We start from the raw sequence: 20303 nt of genomic DNA, 5'->3' as shown, positions 1-20303 counted from the left end.
GTCCATCCTTTTATCTACCCATCTGTCCATCCACTCAACTATCCACCTACCTATCCACCCACCCATCTATCCACCCATCTATTCCTTCTCCTTCTTTGATCTATTCCTTCCATCCATCTGTCCATCTATTCTTTTATCTATCCATCCATCCACCTACTCAACATTTATTGAATGCCTGTGACATGTCAGGAGCTGAGGAATCAGAGACGAAGTGAAACATAGCCTTGCTCAGATGAGCCCAGGTTCTGTGGAACAGAAGCCAGGTGGACAGAAGTATCTTAATACTCTATGTAGGGTGAGCTGTGGAGCCCCTCCAAATGCTAGGTTCCAGGGGTCAGGGCCGTGAGGCTGCTGGATGTAATTCATGAAAGTTAGTAGGAAGACCTGTCGGTCTAGAAGCCATTCCCTCACCTCCCCTAGCAGTGGCCTGACATGCATGTGCCTATGAACCACCCCCTGCTCATAGTCTGGGGTCGCGGGGACTTGTGGGGCTGTCTCTGGGGAAATCCAGCAGCTGCTCCCATTCTCTTTTGGAGCACTGCAAATTACGGCTCCTAAGCCATCCTGGGGGGCAGACAACTGGCTGCCCAGTGTCGGCATGGGCCTGGTACAGCCCCCCACTCTCTGCGGTGCCTGGTGCTGTCAGTTTTACCACTATAAATACTCATTTCCATAATTATTATTTAGCATTTGGAGAGCAGCTATTTTACACTCAGTGTTCTTTGTAGCCAGGAGGGTCTCCCGGTTCATGCCAATAAAATTTCCATTTACTCTGGACATCAACCATGGTGATTAAAAAAAAAAGAAACCCATAAATTATTTACTGAAATGGAAGTTCAGCTTACAGTAATAATGCATTAGTTCAGCTAGCCATGAAGCCTGTTATAGGGTAATAAAATTCTTTTATTTTCCTTCTTAAAAGATTTTTGCACGTAACCTACACATGACCTTGAGCTGATCAATTTTCAAAGATGACAGTGCAGGGAGGGCAAGTAAGGAGAGGGAAAGGGAGAGCTTCCTTTAAAAGCCTGATTTTAGGCAATTGTCAGCAAATACCTATTATCTCACAGCTAGGAGGGGAAAGGAATGAAAATATATATTGCATTTTTTAAATTGTAAGGACCAGACCTAAAAATCCTTGTGAAATTGAGCATTTATTTGATAGATACATAAATCTGGCAGCTAGAAAGAAGACCTATTCAGAAAAGCTGAGGAGTCACCATTGTTGAGACCACCTGTCATTTCACAGGAGCCTAGAGCCTTGTAGAAGAAAGTCAGCCCTACAGTTCTGTCTTCATTTTTTTTTTTAAAGCTGTATTTATGGAGGAGGATTGGTTTTATGTATCTCAGAAAGTCTACAAATCTGCTCATGGCCATTTGCTGAGTAATGTCTTCAGCAGAGAACGACAAGCAAGTTCATGAATTACGGCTGGCTTTGACGTTTCTTATCAAGACTGTTTTTTATTTTAAGAACATCTGCTTTGATTAAAGCCATTAAATCCAGGAGCAAATAAAAATATGTCTGACTTTCACATGTCTGGCATTTTATAACAAGAACCCCGATGAAACCTATGTCTTAATTCTCACACCCCTTAGGCCAGTGATGCATATTAACCCCTAAAGCCAGTGATGAGTAAAAATCTAGTTTCTCCTTCACTATCTGGTTTGGGGTTCTAAAAAAATCCTGTGGCAGGAGACTTGTTGTTTGAGTCAGACTTTTACTTATTTATATCCTCTACTTTGCTGCAAAGATATTTGCCTTTATTTATAGACCTCTCTTTGCTGCAAAAATTATTTTAAAAGTGATTTGGTTGAAGAATGTGTTGGGAGGTGAGTCCTGGGTTGAGTGAACCTAGAAACACCCTTACCAAATTATTTTTAGATTCACACAAACTAGAAAAAAAATTGCATAGTAAATACGCAAGACACAAGTGACGTGAAATTATCTGAAATTAAGAGCAAAGGAGATCGACAGTTATTTTCTGTTGGTTTACTAGAAAGCCTCAGGGTCTCTTTCTCCTCAGTTTGACCATCATTCTGTGGCTGATGGCATTCTTGAAATGTTCAGTGTTTTTCTAATTCTGTGATGTGAAATCACCAGATCTCTCTGTGTTACTACATTTCAGAGGGACATAGTGCTTGACATGGAAGATGCTGTGAGTGTCTATTTAATGTTGCTGGAAGAGTGGAGTAAGTATTTTTTAAAACTCCCAGGTCCCTCAGCAACACATCCTGATGGACTATCTTGCTCTCATCTCTATTTTCAGCCAGTCTCCTCTCCCTGCCTCCTTTTCCATCAGCTTCCTTTCTGGCTCCCAAGCCTGCACTCTAAAGCTCTCTATCCTTGTTGGGCACTTAGCTTTGCCTTGCTTGTCTGTTCCGATGTGCTTAGGCCTTCTGTGTCCTGAACTGGAATATCATATAGGTGGGTATATTCACGGGGCAGATGTCATTGCATTGGCTTTAACTGTCCAAGCTAGTGACAGTTGGTATTTCTTGCTGTGGATTATGGCCTATGTGTAAGTGGTCCGTAGCCAGGATATGCAGCAGGTGCCTTGTACTTATAGACATAACATATATATACTTTTTTTTTCTGTTGTCTGTTACCTCAGATCTGTCAAATATCAATAGATCAATGGATAATATTCCATTGACCCCATTGTGTTTATTCCTAATTACCTACCTATTGAATGAGAGCTCTCTAGCTCAGTTGAGATTATTAGCACACTAGAAATCACCCATACCCCTCAGGGCCTGAAGTATTTTTTTTTCCATATCCCATATTCTTTTCTCCACGAATTTGTAAGCACCACTTGAACATCCTAAAAACTTAAATAATAGAAAAAATTTGTCCCTACAGGCTCTGTGTATTCTGTTCCTGTGCAGGGATTGATACACCTTAATTGGTGCGTTATCTTTGATTTGGGATATACAGAGCTCTAGATGTGGGCGTGCATGATTAGCATGTATCTATAAAATGTTACTCCTCCATGCCTCTATGCAAATCAGTATTAAATCATTGCATGGTACAGCTGCATTTTACCTTCTGATAGAGAAAGTCCATGAGGTTCAATTGCCTCTAGGCCTGGCTGAGTGAGTGATCAGCAAGGGACCGGGTTTGGGAGGTACAGGGGGCACCAAGAAAATCCTTGGTTCTTGTCCTCGAGTATCCTGGAGTCCTCTGAGGGCCTGAGGCATGTGTTCCATGTGTGGCCCAACACATGCTCTTTTGCAAGTCAATGGGACGTGCTCTGAGAAGAGTTGAGTGATGGGATAATTAGAACCAAGCAGACAGCGGGGTGGATGGTTTGTCTGTGGATAATAGCTTGTTTGCTAATTGCCAACACCAGATTTACTGGGCAATTAGACATTTGGTGTCTTCCAAGACCTTCTGTGCAAATGTGGACACATGGCCTCGGGCCTCGCAGGTAGCAGGTGGAGAGAAGGTGGCTCCCAGTGCTTAATGGCATCTCTCTGCAGGCTGCCCAAGGGGCCATGGGCAGGGCAGATATCTCGCCGACAGGTAGGAAGGACCATCTGGCTGGACTCCCTAGCAGAGAAGCAGGATTCCCTCTGCTTTATGGAAGGGGGTAGGTACCCTTGGCTGAGAGATTAGCAAAGAAGGTGGACTTGAGTCGGCTGGGCCAGGAGCTGGGCTTATGTCTCTGTTCCCTTTTCAAGAGCACTGAGCCATGAATGCTCCTAGGAACGAGAAGTTGCTTTCCCTCTAAGATGAGCAAGTTGAGTTTTTTTAATTAAAAAACTTTTTATTGTGATTAAGTATATAAAACATAAAATTTGCGCTTTTAACCATTTTTAAGTGTACAAGTCAGGAGCATTATTGCATTCTCAGTGTTGTGCAACCATCATCACTACTGTTTCCAGACCCTTGTCATCACTCAGAATAGAAACTCGGTGCTCCACATTCCTTCCTTCTCTCTCCCAGCCCCTGGAAACTTCTGGTCTACTTACTGTCTCTATGACCTTGCCTATTCTAGATATTTCATATATGTGGAATTGTACAATATTTGTCCTTTTGTGTCCAGTTTATTTTACTTAGCATAACGTTTTCTACATTCATCTATATCATAGCATGGATGGGGACTTCTTTCCGGTTCACAGCTGAGTAATACTCCATTGTATAGACATGCCACATTTTGTTTACTCAACTTTTGATGGATACTTGGCTTTTGTCTACCTTTTGATTATTATAAATAATATTGCTTCATTCTTTTGGGTAGATACCTGGGAGTAGAATTGCTAGGTCTTATGGTAATTCTATATGTGATTTTTTGAGGAACCACTAAACTGTTTTCCATAGCACCTGTACCATTTTACACTCCCACCAGATATCTATAAGGGTTCCAGGGTCTCCATTATACTTGCCAACATTATTTTCTTTCTTTTTTTTAATTTATTTATTCATAGACACACAGAGAGAGAGGCAGAGACAGAGGCAGAAGGAGAAGCAGGCTCCATGCAGGGAGCCCGATGTGGGACTCAATACTGGGTCTCCAGGATCACACCCCAGGCTGCAGGCGGCGCCAAACCGCTGCGCCACCGGGGCTGCCCCTCTTTTTGTTTTTTTTAATAGCAGCCATCCTAGTGGGTATAAAGCAGTATCTCATTGTGGTTTTGATTTGCATTTCTCTAATAGCTAATGATGTTAAACATCTTTTCACATGCTTATTGGCCATTTGTGTATCTTTTTTGGAGAAATATCTGGTGAAGTCCTTTGCCCAGCAAGTTGGTTTCGGGCCTTTGTACATTTTCTCCCAGGGGTTGGAACTGGAGCCTTCTCAGGAAAAGAGACCAGATGCCTGCAGAGAATGGAGGTGGCTGTGCAGATTTGAAGGCTCACATTCACCCTTTCATGATTCATTTCATTCCCTCAGCCCATTTGGCACCCACTGTAATGATGCTATTTGAGTTCTCACCAAGCAGGAAAAAACAAAAACCAGTAAGTGTGTGGGATTAACCAAAGTGATTTGGCAACAGAGGGAGATGGAAGGATTCCTGCACTCCCCTAGAAGCAGACAGGACTTTCTCAGACACCTTACACCCTCTGGGCTTCCTGGACCACAAGTATGTTTTAGCAGATTACCCATCCTTCCTACCAGGTTATTAGGCTGTGTACTACATGGAGCAGTATTTGCAGAGCATCCCCAATGGCACCTGGGATTTGCAGGTGCCCAGGGCTGCTCATCGTCTCTACAATGGGAGCCCGCAGTCCTTGTTCTGCTGCTCTGCTGGCCCTGCCGGTCCTGGGGTGGTAGGCAGCAAGACCACTGTGGAGCTTCCAGCAGGGACAGTGTGACTTCTCCTTGGGTGCTCATTCCTCGGGGGGAGCCACCGGGCTCTGGCAGGGTGTCACGACAAATGTCAGTCCCTGCATAATTATAAGAGTAGTAAGGCAATCAACAAAGTGATGCTGGTGCTGCTCTGCTGTTGGCTCTTCTCTGGTTTGACCTCATGTCTGTTGTAGGGCCCCATGTGCGAGGGATGCTGATCTACCTGACTTTCTGCTGCGGTTTTTCTTATTAAATGTCAAAAGCCTTCAGGATCACTAAGAGAGATGAGTTCCCCCCATTGTGATGTAGCCTCCTGCTAGGGGGAGGGAGGAGGTGATGTGTCCACTAAACAAGGAAGTTCTTTCTGGAAGCTGCACTCCTGTCCTGTATCCCTGTAATAGGGCTTGTTGATCTGTGGGGCAGGGTGGGGAACCTGAGAGCCGTGGGTACTCTTCCCAAAACATGCACACAGACAATGCACACCATGCACCATCATGCTGCCCAGGTTAAGAACGATGAGGGGATCAAGCAGTATCTCTGCTAAGTGGGAGTTGGTGGGACATAGTGAGAGGCCTGCTGGTCACGAGGAGAGAAGGAATGTCTCATTTCGTGGTTCTAAATACCCAGTACAAGGAGCCAGAACAGAACCCAGAACAGGCCCGGGTTCAGGCTTTCAGGGGCCACAGTGCCTGCAGCGGTGAAGCCTTGCTGCTTCTTTCTGCCCCTGGCTCAGCCCACACCACTTCTAAGGACAACCTTTGTCTTTCTTTTCAGAAACAGCCCCCACGTCTGCATATTCATCTCCAGCCCGGAGTCTGGGGGACACAGGAATAACACCACTGTCCCCTTCCCATATTGTGGTAAGAAATGTATATACATGTATGGGGGTGTGTGCTGACTATCTTTGCTTTCTAGATCTGCTGTCACGAGACAGGCTGCTCGGCAGCCCCTCACATTGGTGGGTGGGGAGTACACTGTGCCGGGATTAGCCATGGGAGCCCACCAAGCCCATTTGCTACCCTGGGCCTAAAAAGGCTTTTTGTGGTGTGGCTGGTGCTTCTGGAGCTGCTGGCCTGGGTGCATAGAAGTCAGGATGGAAGCACCCTTTAGAGATTGAGGGCACAGAGACACTGGGGCGTCCTTTTGGGAGAGGAAAGGCACATCTGGCCGGTGCATCAGTGAAATGCAGCGACTTTTCGACTATAGCTAACTGCCCTGTCTGCAGGCCTGTGGCTGGGCTTGCTTCTGCGACAGCCAGCCTGGGAGAGAAAACCTGGATGAGGAAGGGGCTGGAGACTGGGCATTTGCTCTCACCCTACCCTTCCACTGAAAAGATGGATTCTGTGGGGCAGCTGTCCAAGGGACTTACATGTAGCTGACCAGAGAAGAGGGCAGAGGGAGCCTCACTCCAGGGAGGGGTGGCTTTGCAGGAGCCCTACTAGGTAGAGGCACCAGCTTGTCTTGGTTTTCCTGGGTTTACCTTACTTGGGGCCTTGGTACTCCCTCAGTCCTGGGGAAACTGGAAGCCCGGCCCCCGAAGGCCAAGTCCTCACACTGAGGGTTTCCAGACTGCACTCTGAGGGTTCTGGGTCACCTTGGACTGTGCAGGGATGGAGGACAGTGTGAGAAGGGGGCAGATGGGTGGGGCTCTCACCCTCTGCTTGAAGCAGTACACTTCAAACCCAAACTTTATTGGTTTATAATGCAAAGTTCTGTGGATATTAAAAAAAAAGTCTACACTGCATTATTAAAAAAAAAAAAAAAAAAGGTTTGGAAACCTGGAATGGCCTGACCATCAACTGGCTTGATGTTGAGAAAAGGCTCTGGACCCTGAGGGGACACGACTTGCCAGGATCACATGGCCAGGGTCCCTGGCAAAGCCCTATTCCCACACACGACATGGCTGAGCAGATGGAGTACTCACTTGGGATGTGGCAAGGCCACAGCTGGCAAATCATTCTGGGCAGTTCTGGAGGTCTGCATGGGAATTCGGGGAAGGCAGGGAACGATTGTGTCACTCAAGGAACCACTGGCCTTCCAGACTGGATGGACTTTCCATAATTAGTCATGTTCATAAGCAGTCGATGAAGGGAGTGGTAGACAAGCTGTAGGCAAGTGCCTCCCCTCTTCAACGTGGTCCTCCACTCAGGGAGCACCTCAGTGTCTCCTTGAGCCACTTGGGTGGAGAACCGAGGCTGGCCTGCCCTCTCCATAGGGCTCACCGTGTGGCACACTTGAGCCAGAATTCTGTCTATAGTGGGTGCACAGCTGGCCAGAGTAGAACACCAGGCTCAGCGGCCCCCACCCACCCCCATACCTTGCTCTGTACACCTGCAGAATGACGCTGACACGAACGTCTCGGAGCAACAGACGTTTCTGGTGGTGGTGGCCATTGACTTTGGAACCACGTCCAGTGGCTATGCCTACAGCTTCACCAAGGAGCCAGAATGTATCCACGTGATGAGGTGAGTGCTGTGGGCAGGGAGGGTCGTGTGCAGGCGCCGGTCACCATACCTGTGCACCATACCTGTGCAGGCGCCGGTCACCATACCTGTGCAGATTTGGAGGAGGACCCTGGGGGAGGGGCGGGGCATTAGTTTGAGAAGCAGGTGAATGGCACTTAGTGGGTGGGTCCTGGATTCTGGCTCAGCTCAGCCCAAACCCGCGGTGCCACTTTGGGGTAAACCACTCTCATCTCTGGGCTCCAGGTTCCTGGTCTGTGTAACATCATTGGTTTAATTCTGACTCAGTGGGTCTGGGGAAGGCCTGGACAGTGTGTTTGAAACCTGGCCCGGGTTATTCCAACATGCAGTCTGGGCAAGAGGTGCTGACTTAAAGGATATCTGTGATGCAGGAGGTCCAGGCGTCAGCTCAGCCACATACTGTGTGATCTTATGCAATTGCTGGACCTTCTAAACCTCAGTTTCCTCATCTGTGAAATGGAGGTATTGACGGTATCTGTCTCACAGGGTGTTTGTGCACATGAAATGAGATTTCCTGTCAAGGACTTAGTACAGAGTTGAATATAAGTGGAGAAGGTGCTAGTTCTTACATGATAGTAACCAGAAAGCAGATTGGGGTGAATTTCAGCCAAGTAAACCTAAAGGGTCAGCCTGAAGTTGCCCTGGGTCTCTTGGGACACTTTCTGTGCTCAGGACACCGTTCCCCTTCTCCACCTGGCCCTGCCATACACACAGAAGCCTAGAACGCCCTCTCGTCCTCTGCATCCCCACGTGATGGACTATCTGTGAGGACTCTGGTCTACCCTGGCACCCATGCAGGCTCCTCCAGTCGGGTGCATGGTCCTCCTGCAGTGTTGTGACCCCTCAAAGCTTCAGGAGCCAGGAGTTTATCACTCTCATTTTCCAAATCCAAGGATGGCTCCAGAGATACACGGTGATTGGCTTTGGAACTCCTTTAGTTGACAATTGTGGAATTTAATTATGGCTCCCAGAGTAAGATCTTATGCATTTTTAGAGTGTGCTGCTTAAAACAGAAGTCATAATAGAAGTGGCCTCCACCCCAATCTTGGTTTAGATGTCCTAAGAGGCTCCAGAGACCCATGGGTGTCATATCATTAGGAAATAACCAAAAGCTTGTTCTTGTGGGGAACCCTGGTGACAGCATAGCCCTCTTGTCCAGTTGCCACCAGGTTTCTGCCTCCAGGTAGCTAGACACCTGCCGTGAGGTCTGCTCTGCTGTCCCCAGGGACGGAAACCCCGAAGGGAGAAGAACATGGTATTAAAAGCTAGAATAAGCATTAATAAGCTTCTACACAGTTGTTTTAAGAAATATTATTTCAAAGGGATAGACTTACAGGAAAATGGGGGGGGGGGGGGCAGAAAGAGCTAAATAACATTAAAATTGCTTGGGAGGGATCCACGCAGTATCTGCAGTGTTTAGGCCTCTAGAGACATCGTCTCCATTCTTGTAGAGATTCTAGAGGGAGGTTGTATGTGAATTTTATTTCAATCAGAACATGTTAACCTTGATCCAGACTGACAGAATTGTGGTTGAGAAAGTTTCATTTTCTCGTATTTTAATAGGAATGAAGGAATAAAAATTGGAAGGGAGAAAACTCAGGAGGTTCTTTGCGTGAACCTAGTGAAAACGTCAGTTCTAATAGTAGCAGAAAGTCCATTTGTGACAGGTCATGTGTGGAGCACCAGGTGCCCAGAGTCTGCCTGGGAGGTGATCATCCCTGGGTCTCAGTGCAGTCGTCATGGAGACTTCGACTCCCTGGGTAGAAGCCTGCATCTTGGTGGAGCTTGACCAGGGAACCTGCCAGGGACGATTCCAGACCCATCTGCATGGCAAATCTAGGCTGGCTCTCCACCTGGACTGTGATGGTCCCACTAATGCTTAACAATGTCATGTGGGGAGCAGGTGTGAGCTCAGCCAGGCACCCTGCAGGCCGGGGAGAGAGGTGTGTTTCCCTTCGTGTACTGTGTCACCACCAGAGGCTTCTCATAGGTTGTGTGGCCAGTGGCAGGATGGGAGCCAGCTGCAAAGTCAGACCTGGTAGAGAAGAGAGCATCCTGGCTGCCTTGGCAGCCGTGGCTTCTCTGCCATGGTCCTGGAGAAGGAGGGGAAAGCACTGAGTCACCTGCCTTCTCTACTCCCCTTCCTATTCTTCTTTCTTCCTAATAGAAGGAAGGAAGCTTCTCTGGGGCTCCACCTAGCCCCCGCCCCACTCCCTCACCCTGCCATCAGCTCCAGGATGTAATCCCATCACCTCTGTCTGCCTGTATTCACCTCTCTACTCACCTCTCTCCTCTTCTGGCACCTGCCTCTTCAGGACACAGCCTTACGGGACACAGTCCCTTCCCACCCCACTGCCCCCATCAGGGCTCTCCTGCCATCTTGTCACTCTCACCCCAGTGTGAGGCACCAAGTCTGCTTCCTCCTGGATCTCTCCTGTGAATGCCAGGCTTCCATCTTCAACCCCCTCCGGGGAGTTCAATGCTAGCAGGTTAACCTGGAGTTCCCCACGTTCCCTGTCACCTCCCTGGGTAGGGCTCCAGGTTTCTGTGAAGGGTGCTTTCTCCTCTGAGCTCCCAAGTTGGGACCTCTGGGTGCCTCGGCTCCTGCTCACCACCATGGCCCTTTGGCTCGGTGCTCCCTCGGGACAGCTCATCCTCCTCCATGCCTTCCCTCTATCCTGGTCGGAACCCCTTCACCTCTGCTCCCAGACAAGGCCTCAGCCTCCTCCTCAGCCTCCCAGCTTCCTGTCTAGTTCAGGACAGCTCTGATTCTGCTGTGCTCCGGCCCTACAAACTTCAGTGGCTCCCCCCATTACTGACTAATTCCCTCCGCCCCGGGGTTTTCTGCAGCCTGGTTCCAAACACCTTCCCGATCTTATTTCTCACATTCCTTCTCTGCCTCACACAATCACTCAGCATCCCCGCACATGCCCCGGGTTCACCCACCTCTGAGCAGCCCGCAGTGCCTTTCCCTCCTTCAAGATCCTGACAGCTCTGTCGGTCCTTCGAGTCTCTCCGGAGCCCTGCATTCCTCCCCCTGCCCCACCATCTGGTACCTCTGCCTTCTCTGACCCCTGAGTGCATTTCCTGGACCCCTCATTCCCGTGTGATAAGGCAAGTATGTTTATGTATACCCTACCTTGTTTTAGAGACCACATAAGCCAGCTGTACATTTGCTTTGAGGGCTTGCAAATTAAAAAACCAGACCCCCATCTCCCTGCAAAAAGATATAACCTACTGGGTTGTGAGTTATCTGAAGGCAGACACATAAATATTTCATCTCTGTGTCACCAGCCCCTGCACCCAGTAGATGCTCCGTAAACGCTGAGTGGAAGGTTGAAGTAGACCTTGTCACCGAGCAAGAACCTGGTGCTTGCTCCTTTCATTTTTTTAACATTTTATTTATTTATTTGAGAGAGAGAGAGAGAGAGAGAGAGAGAGAATGAGCAGAGGGAGAGGAGAAGCAGACTCCCCACTGAGCAGGGAGCCCGATGTAGGACTCGATCCCAGGACCCTGGGATCATGACCCGAGTCAAAGGCAGACCCTTAACCGACTGAGCCACCCAGGCACCTGCCCTTTCCTTCTTTCTGGCTGAAGTCGTGTCTCTGATCACTACTCAACCAGTGGAACCAGAGTGCGCCGGTAGTGGCTACTGTGAGCACCCACACCTATAAGAACTGTGCACACAGGAGGTGCTGGGATCGGTGCTGCCTGAACTGGGATGATGAAGGAAGAGCTCATAACCTCTGCCTTTCCTTGGTGTCAGGCGATGGGAAGGGGGAGACCCTGGGGTGTCCAACCAGAAGACCCCGACCACCATCTTGTTGACCCCGGAGAGGAAGTTCCACAGCTTCGGGTACGCCGCCAGGGACTTTTACCATGACCTGGATCCCAACGAGGCCAAGCAGTGGCTGTACCTGGAGAAGTTCAAGATGAAGCTGCATACCACCGGGGTAAGCCAGCCCTTCCTTCCCTGGGCCCAAGTCCTCCAGCCCTGGCAGGGGAGAGGTCTTCCCAACCCAGGGAACCCTCGGGTTTCTCCCAAGCAAAAATTAACATCCATTTGCTGTAATTTTAGGAATGACCTGGAGCACACAACACTTTGGTGGAATTCACAGCACACTCTGATACACACGTGGGCAGAGAGATACTCAGAATATTTAATACTGTGTTTGCCTTGGAAACTGCTCAGAGTGGACACTGGCTGGAGTGCAGGCAGAGGGGGCTGGGGGCTCCCTGCCACACCAGGAGCTCCCTCTTCAGTTGCTGGGTTGCTGGGAGATCTGGGGATTCTGAGGGCAGGCCTCCGGGGCCAGGGGCATTTGGGGGACCCAGGACAGTGGCTATTAAAAATAAGTTTAGAAGTAAACCTTCTGTGAGGGGCAGCGGGTAGCTCAGGAAATCCGGTGCCTGGTGATTGGAGGCTCAACTCCCAAAGCAGCCCTGCTCCCAGTGTGCCAGTACCCTAAGCCGTCTTCATCAGTTGGGCCCCGCTCCCAAGCTTCAGGGGGAAAGTTTGGACCATAGGATAGGATTTTTTTTTTCAGTTTGAGCATTGCATCCCACACATTTTCCTTCGCTCTCAGTACTACTTAGAAATTCAGGATGGAGATGGTGTTTAAGACCACGCATCCTGGGACCAGATGCCCTAGATTTAAATCCTGTCTCTGACACCTGCAAGATACTTAATCCAAGTGACTTAACCTTTCTGGTTCTTGTGTAAAAGAGGGACACTGACAGTGCCTTCTTCACGGGGATGGTATAGGATTAAAGGAATCAAAATACATAAAGCTCTTAGAGCCGCGCGGGTACTTAGTAAATTCTAGCCAATTGCTAGCTCCTGTTATTATTGCTTTCATTTCTGCTGTGAAGTGCTTGCAGATGACAAAACACATGTTAATGGGAACCCAGCAGCCAGCGCCCTGCCTCCAGGGCTCTGTGCTCCTCAGCCCGGCTCTCTCTCCGTAAAGCAGACAACAGGCTTCTGCCTGAAATGCAGCCTTCCTGTTTCACCTGATGATGTTCAATGTCAGAGGGGTCTCATGCAGGTGGGAGCATAGGACATTTCTTCCGTTTTGAGTTTTTTTTTTTCAATTCTGACCCTGTGGCTTCCCGATGCTTCGCCACCTTTCTGAGCCTAGGAGTTGCCTCCCAAAATCTGAGATGTCTTTGTTGAGCACCAGGGGTGGGGTGTCTGGTTGGGAAGAGTGAGCTTATGCCAATGGGTCAGGACAGCTGATGGACTCCCCGAAGCTGGTTAGTAGCTTTGTGCCCCTTCAGACTCTCAAGGCAAAGCCTCATTATCCAGCCTAGATCAATCTGGAGGCTGATTTTTTCCCCCTCTGGTAATCATGAGCCTGTGCATCTGGGCTGCCTTGGGGGCTTCCTCCTGATGCTAGCTCCCACTCTCTGCCCGTGCCTGCCCTGTGAGCACCTGTCATTTTTTTTTCATAACCCCAGTCCAGCCAGCATCTCACAGAGCATCCTCCACCCAAGGACCAGACTGCTTTAGCTTCTGGCAGAGGAAGGGAGGCAGTGATGCTGTGCTCTCAAGAGGATTAAGCACAAGCCTTAAAATAGGAGCTCTTCTATTTTGGTGACTTGGTTGGCAGCTCATCGGGGAATGAAAGCTTCATGTCTGTTTAGCATCGTGCACATCAGCGAGTTGGCATGATGACTTGGGCCTCTGCTAGGGTCTCCCAAGGGTGACTGTGTGTGTGTCCGAGTGTGGAAATAGTGTGTACATTGCATCAGCAGTGGTGCCTGCTGCCTTCCTCTCTTCCTGGCCTCTGTTGCCTCCCTGAAGCCTCTGCTCCGTGAGGATCCAGGAGAGAGCGAACGAGAGGGAGGGAAGGAGGGAGAAGTGGAGATAGGGGCTGAAGGGAACAGTCAGGGCCCCCTACACAGTAGGGAGACAATGCTGCCCAGGTCCATTTGGGGGGACACACTCTCCTCATCTAGCACATACCAGGAAAGAGGAATATGGCTCACCAGGGTTCCCCAGATCTCAAGTAGCAGTTCCTGAAGCCACAAGGCGCGTCTCCCCTTGCTCGTCTCACTGTTCCTCCTGCTCCCCCACCAGGACCTCACCATGGATACAGACCTAACAGCTGCAAATGGCAAGAAAGTCAAGGCGCTTGAAATCTTCGCTTACGCCCTGCAGTACTTCAAGGAGCAGGCGCTGAAGGTAGGTCACGTGCCAGGGCCCTATGGTAGAGGGAGGTGCACCTGCCAGCGAGGGGAGCAGGTGCAGCCTCAGAAAGCAGCACTCAACCTCATGCACTGCTGGTGGGAATGGAAAATGGGACAGCTGCCTGTCAGTTCCTCAAAAGTAGAAACCCAAAGCTGCCAGCGATTCCACTCCTTGGTATGTACCTGAGGGAAATGAAAACACCTATTCACACACAAATGTGTACATGAGTGTTTATGGCAGCAGTATTTGTAGTAACTAAAAAGCGGAACCCACACGAGCATCCATCAGTGGATGAGTGGGTCACTAAGTGGGTCTATCCGTACGATGGGATATTAGCCACAGAAAGGAACGGAGCCCTGACGCATGCCACCATGGGGATGAACCCTGAGAAATTGCGCTGAGGGAAGGACGCCAGACAATAACTGTATGATTCCCTTTGTAAGAAACGTCCAGAGTAGGTGAATCCCCAGAGCCAGGAGGTGCCCCGGGGCTGGGGGAGGGGATGGGACTGGCCGCTCATAAGTATGGAGTTTCTCTTTGGGGTGATGGAATTAGAGAGTGTGATGGTTGCATAACCTTGGGAATATACTAAAACTTCACTGAATTATACACTTTAAAAAGAGTTTTATGGTGTGTGAGTTATATCTCAGTAAGAAAACAAAACAAAAAGAAAGAACACACATGTGGTGGCTGTGGGATCTCAGGGCGAGGTGCTTAATTTCTCCAATACCCACGTTCCTAACCTGAAGAGTGGGGCAGGTCGTGTACCCTGTGGGCTGTTTGATATTAAATCGGGCATGAAATACCTCCCTCGGGGCTGGGCGCAGTAAACTCTTGGCAAACGGGTAGGGAGGACTGTCCCTCCTCCCAGTCCCCCCCCCCCAGGCCCCAAGGGAGAAGCTGTTGCCTGAGGGAGCCCCTGGGATGGCTGTTGCAGAGTTTGCACAGTGATGACCCTGGATGTGCAGGAATTGGGTAACTTCTAAGTGGAATACAGCCATCCACTTGGTGCCTCTGCCCTTGGGCATGGTGATGAGCGGGTGTAAATCAGATGCGTAAGGAGCCTCGTGTACTGAGCTTTATCCAAAAAGAATTGGGAACTTTAGAAGCATTTGGTATTATGTGATCACTAGAGGAAATTTAGTAAATTCCAGAAATAGTATAGAATTCTAGAAATAGGGCTCGAGGGAAACAAAGACGTGAAAACAGAATACTGCTTTCATCCATTCACGTACCTTCTTTTTCTTCTTCTTCTTTTTTTTTTTTCAAATTTTGGAGTACCAAAATTGTGTGCCAGATCCTGTACAATTTCTGGCAGCGTCAAAATAAACAGTGCGAAGGAGTACGTAGTCACTGGATTGGTGTTGTGAGGGGGTAACTGTGGGTGTTTGGTGTTTGGTGAAGGCAGAGGTTCTGTCCAATGAACAGCAGCAGGGAAGGCTCCCTGGAGGAGGTGCATTAGGGGGCTGTCACTGGCAGCAGCTGGAAGGGTGGGTGTTTCAAGCTGCTGGAATGGCACAAGGAGAGCACAGGGGAAAGAAAACACAGCAGACAGCTGTGGAAAGTGAGCAGTTTGTGATGGGAGAAGAGCAAGGCTGCAGGACAGAGCGGGAGCAGCGAGATGGTGCAAAGCCTTGAATGCCAAGCTAAGGAACTTCTTGGGTCATGGGGAGCCATCCAAGGATTTCCAATAGGGGAATGCCATGGCCACAGAGACAGCATTAGAGGGAGGGGAACCACAGTGTCCCCAGGGCTGCCAGGGTGGAGGAAGGCCATATGGAAGCAGCAGACTCAGATCCTGAAGCAGTTATGTCTGAAGGCTCTGAGACTTGCGCAGTGGAGGGTCATTTGGGGAGCGTGAAAGCCCCTAGAAGGAAGAGGGGGTAAGAGGGGAGGGGAAATATTTTGGGAAATAATTTTTCCACCAGAAGGGAGGAGAGGCGAGAGGACAGAAGGAAGGAGTAGGAGGGAGACGTTGGTAGTAAGAGGAGAGCATCATCCTTCCAGGCAGCAGCAGGCAGGCCAGGGGGTGCACAGAGAGGCGGACCTCTGCCAGCCGCGAGAGCGGGGATCTCAGAGGGATGGGCTCAGCGCCTGGTGGCCCTGACAGCCAAGTGAAGGACTGTCTGCCTGTAGTACCCGTGGCCTCCTGGAGAAAGGTGAAGGAGCAGAGGGAGGCCGATGACCTGGGAGGCCTCTGGGTTAGGAGGAGGAGCTGTGAGGACCTGGGGAAAATTTAGGACCTGAGAAAGTCCATGACATTGGATTGGGTTTCAAGTTGGTCAAGGGGGAAAGAGTGAACAGCTCATCTCAGAAGGGGAGGGGAGAGGTCGAGGGGGCAGAGGACCAGAGGACCAGCAGGGGTGCAGGAGGGTGGGCCGAACACATCAGCTCAGCGGAAGGCTTTAGGAACCTGCTAGCACCTTCTCCCAGCAGGGAACATGCTGTAGAGATTCCATGAAGAGAAGCTTTCTGAGGAGAGTTATAAGACCCAGGGCCTTCATGAGAAGGCCGGCTCGTATTTGAAGGACAGATGGATTCAGAGCAGGGGATTATTCTTGTTGGACCGGGATAAGCAACATAGAATATCTACTCGAGCAGCACATCTCAGGAATCACAGGCTTGTGAAGCCGGCTTGACATACATGAAGGAAAGCAAGTGAAAGTGCCTGACATGATGGGATGTTTAATTAACGGCAAGGTGCTTTCCCTTCTAAGCTGTATTCCATCCACTGGTGAACAAACCGCTTATTTAAACAACCTTCCCTACAGCCAGGGAAGCCCAGCATTCACATTTCGAGCCTTTTCCTGTTTAAAGAGTTTAAAATAGCCTGGATGGTAATCGGCAGGATGCTTAGAACCCTCCCCAACACATGTCAGCACTCACCTGCCTTTAAAGCCCAATGCAGACCTGCAGGGAAATAAAACACAATAAAACAACAAGGAAACAAAACAAAAACAAAACCCGCAGTTTCACGCGGGCCTAATGCAGAGATGTTTTTAAAAACGTGTTTAAAAAAAAAAAAAGTTTACTAAACGTACTTCACACTGCTGAGCTGTATGCTTAAAAAAAAAAAAAAGGTTCACGTGGTAGATTTTTCATTATGGGTTATTGTCGCAATTCAAAATGAAAAGAATTTTTAAAAGGGAAAAGAAAAATTTACTGTCTAATCACCGAGGAAGTTAATCCCGTGACAGAGTGGCTCAGTCAAGGTAACTACTGAAACGAGAGAGGAAATGAGATACCTATCACAAGAAACAAATCATCAGCCTATTAATCTTCTGAAACATGTCCCCAGAACCAACTCCGACGCAGCCGGGCGTTGGTGCGTGTTTAGGTTTGATTTCAGATTTGTCTGGTGAATGTGGCAACAGGAGGAGAGAAGTGGGAAGGAGTTTTGCCCTATCAGAGGTCTTTTCTGGGCAAGGTGCTCCCACGTGTTCTCACTTAATCTCACCAGAAACACTGGGCATTAGTTTTATTCTCCCCATTTTACAGATGGGAATACTGAGTCTGGGAACTATTCTGGGGTATTTTATCCGTATGGACTTGGTGTGGACCTCTGATGCTTCCGCCCATCCCATCGATCCGTGTGGTTCCGCTGATGTGGTTTAAACCTCAACCAAAAGTTAAGGGCAGCGTGGTTCTTTGCTTAGGTCATGTTGTCCGTGTCCTTCCCATCCTGCTAGGGGAACTCCCCTGAGGTGCTGGCCTCGCAATAAGGTTGCGGACAGTGACAGCTCTGACAACAGCTATGGGCCAGGCCCTGTTCTAGATCTGAATCCACATGTAACAATTTGGTGAAGACTTTGGCCTTTAGAGTTGAGATCCACCTGGGTCTGGGTGCAAATCTTGGCTCTGTCACTTTCCAGCTGTGCAGTCGTACAAAGGTACTGAACATATCTAGGCCTTAGATTCCCGTCTCTAGGAAGGGTACGCAGTTATGATCCCTTCCTAATGGGATCCTGAGATTAATAGAGATGAGGTCTGCAAAGTGCTGAACGAGGTGGACACAGAATAAACTCCCAGGAAATGTAGCTCTCAGAAAATTATCACTCCTTCCAACCGCAGTGTGACCTAGGTATTATTATCCTCACTGTGCAGATAAGGAAAATGAGGCCAAAGGCCTCTGACCTGCCTGCCTCCTCCTGTAGTCACATTCAGTGAGTGAAAGCAGCAGAGATCCCTGCTTGCAGAACATTCAGGAAACTGACCCTTGCTCCCTGACACTGGTAAGTTCAGGAGACGGTAGCATAGATGCCCTAAGAGTTCATGGCCAGAAAGCCTGGAATCCTCAGTGAAGCCGTAGGAGGACCAGCTGTGTCCACCTGACCTGTGGCATTTCCCTTGGCTTTAGGAGCTGAGTGACCAGGCGGGGTCAGAGTTCGAGAACTCTGATGTCAGATGGGTCATCACAGTGCCTGCCATTTGGAAACAGCCTGCCAAGCAGTTCATGAGACAAGCTGCCTATCAGGTGAGTGTGGGGGTGGGCAGGTCGGGGGGAGGGCAGGATGTCTGCGGTGGTGACTGTCCCCCCACTCTCACAGGCCTCCCTGGGAGGCAGTGAAGGGTGTCCCACGGGCCCGGGGATATGGAGCCTTCTTCCTGGGGGAGGAACGGGGGTCAGGTCCACAAGGGTTGGGCTCGGTTTTCTTTCTTTCTACCACCTTCTACACTGTAGATTCCCCAGGGCTAGGATTTCAAACTGGGGCACAGAGACATTTCTTCACGGGTGAATGGAAGTGAGAACCTCAAGGAAAAGGCTTGGGCAGTAAGAATGTTTGAAGAAGAAAAGAGTAAAGAGAAAGCCGAGGGCTGTGAGCCAGGCACATCAGCTTGGATGGAGGTTGAAATCTGCACATATGCAGCCGGGACATAAGGGACATGGGATAGTCTTCTGTGCATTTCACCTTGTGACCTACACGGGAGCACACACGGTCATCGGGGGTGGTGAGGCCACCAGGCCTGCATGGTGGCGGACACCTGGATGAGGGCAGTGGCATGGCTGAGGAGTGTGCCAGTCAGTGTGGCGCCGTGGACAGAGCATTCCATTGCCAATGGCCAGCCGGTCCCTCCTGGGTGCTGGGGGCATCCCTGGTACCATGGACCCTCACGGCCACCAACCCTCACACTGTTCACAGGCAATGTGTGCCATGATGGGGCTTCCATGAGGGTCTGACATCATGGCAAGAACGGCTGGCCGAGCTGACCTGCAGGTCAGAGTTGGTCCCTGCTGTGGTTAATCCCCTGGGTTCATGGAAGCCCACCCTGGGGCCTGGGCCTACTCTGTGCCATGAGAGTCAGTTTTCAGAGCCTTCAACCAGAGCTGGGCTGGGAAAAGTCACCAAGGGAAGAGATGTTCCCTTGCCCACCGCCAGACCTCTCAGGGGACAGCCACCCTTCTCAGGGGACATGTCTCTGATGTTGAGTTTGTAGCCGTATGTATAAACCTTTCCTTTCAAAACACCCACCCACCAGAGCAACCCTGAACGCCGAACATAGCGAAATGGCCATGGGTACCTTGGTGTCATGAATTGTACTCAACGCTTGGAGCTTTACTCCAGGTGACAGAGTTCCGGGGAGAGCATTGCCCCCGCGCCCCACTTCTCCTTCGTCCCTCCTCTGCCACAGGCTCTCTGCTCTGCTCTCCCTTTCAGTGTGAGAATCTGGCTCAGTCTATGTATCTGCCAGAAATAGATTTGTTTTGATAGGGATGAAGGAAGAGGGTGGAAGTTCCAGAAAGAGGTAACTGCTTTAAAAAGGAAGAAACCAAATGCAGTTTAGTTGTCCACAGAAGCCCTCGGCCTCCTGGAGCTTTTCCACGGTGTCAGCCTCCAGGCAGTGTCCAAAGATGGGACGCCAGGACATGACTGTCCATGAAGACACAGCCGGCTTTCTGAGTTGTCACAGGAAGGACACTCAGAATTCATGGCTCTGACTCTCATTTTCCCATAGGAAAACTGCAGTGACAAACAATGTGACCCGGAAAAGGGTCAGTTCTTATTTTAGCCTGAAACAGAAAGAGGTGCAGGGACTGGTGGATTTGTCGGGGCTCTTGGAGCTGTGGGCTGGCTCTCTGAGGAGTGGGGCCTGGCAGGGAAGCCCTCCTCCTCGGGGTGAGTAGGAAACCAGACAGAGGGGGGTGTGGTGGCCTTCAGGGTTTGGCAGACTCAAAATGGCACCTCAGAGGGTCGATGATGGGTCAGCAGCTCCTTGCGAAAGTGAAGGTGAGCAATGTTTATGGACGTGGGGATGTTTCTTTCTGAAGCCCAGAGATACTCTGCAGACTGGCCAATCCTTTGGATGCTGGGTAACTTCTGGTTGGTGTAGTGTTT

General features: G+C 49.7%; 1 protein-coding gene across 5 annotated transcripts in view; it reads left to right on the top strand.

The window, feature by feature from the left end:
- Positions 1–20303, top strand: part of HSPA12A (heat shock protein family A (Hsp70) member 12A) — a 160443-nt gene that overhangs the window by 120491 nt on the left and 19649 nt on the right. For all 5 annotated transcript variants that reach the window (XM_038578904.1, XM_038578900.1, XM_038578901.1 and 2 more), the window contains 5 exons: positions 6066–6151; positions 7629–7756; positions 11542–11728; positions 13858–13962; positions 18326–18442. In XM_038578904.1, the coding sequence (XP_038434832.1) occupies positions 6066–6151; positions 7629–7756; positions 11542–11728; positions 13858–13962; positions 18326–18442 (623 nt within the window). The remainder of the gene's footprint in view (positions 1–6065; positions 6152–7628; positions 7757–11541; positions 11729–13857; positions 13963–18325; positions 18443–20303) is intronic.

The sequence above is a fragment of the Canis lupus genome, chromosome 28 (genome assembly GCF_011100685.1).
Source record: "Canis lupus familiaris isolate Mischka breed German Shepherd chromosome 28, alternate assembly UU_Cfam_GSD_1.0, whole genome shotgun sequence".
In the NCBI taxonomy this organism is placed as follows: Eukaryota; Metazoa; Chordata; class Mammalia; order Carnivora; family Canidae; genus Canis; species Canis lupus.
Note: the sequence above shows the minus strand (reverse complement) of the source record. Positions and strands in the feature narration are given on the sequence as shown.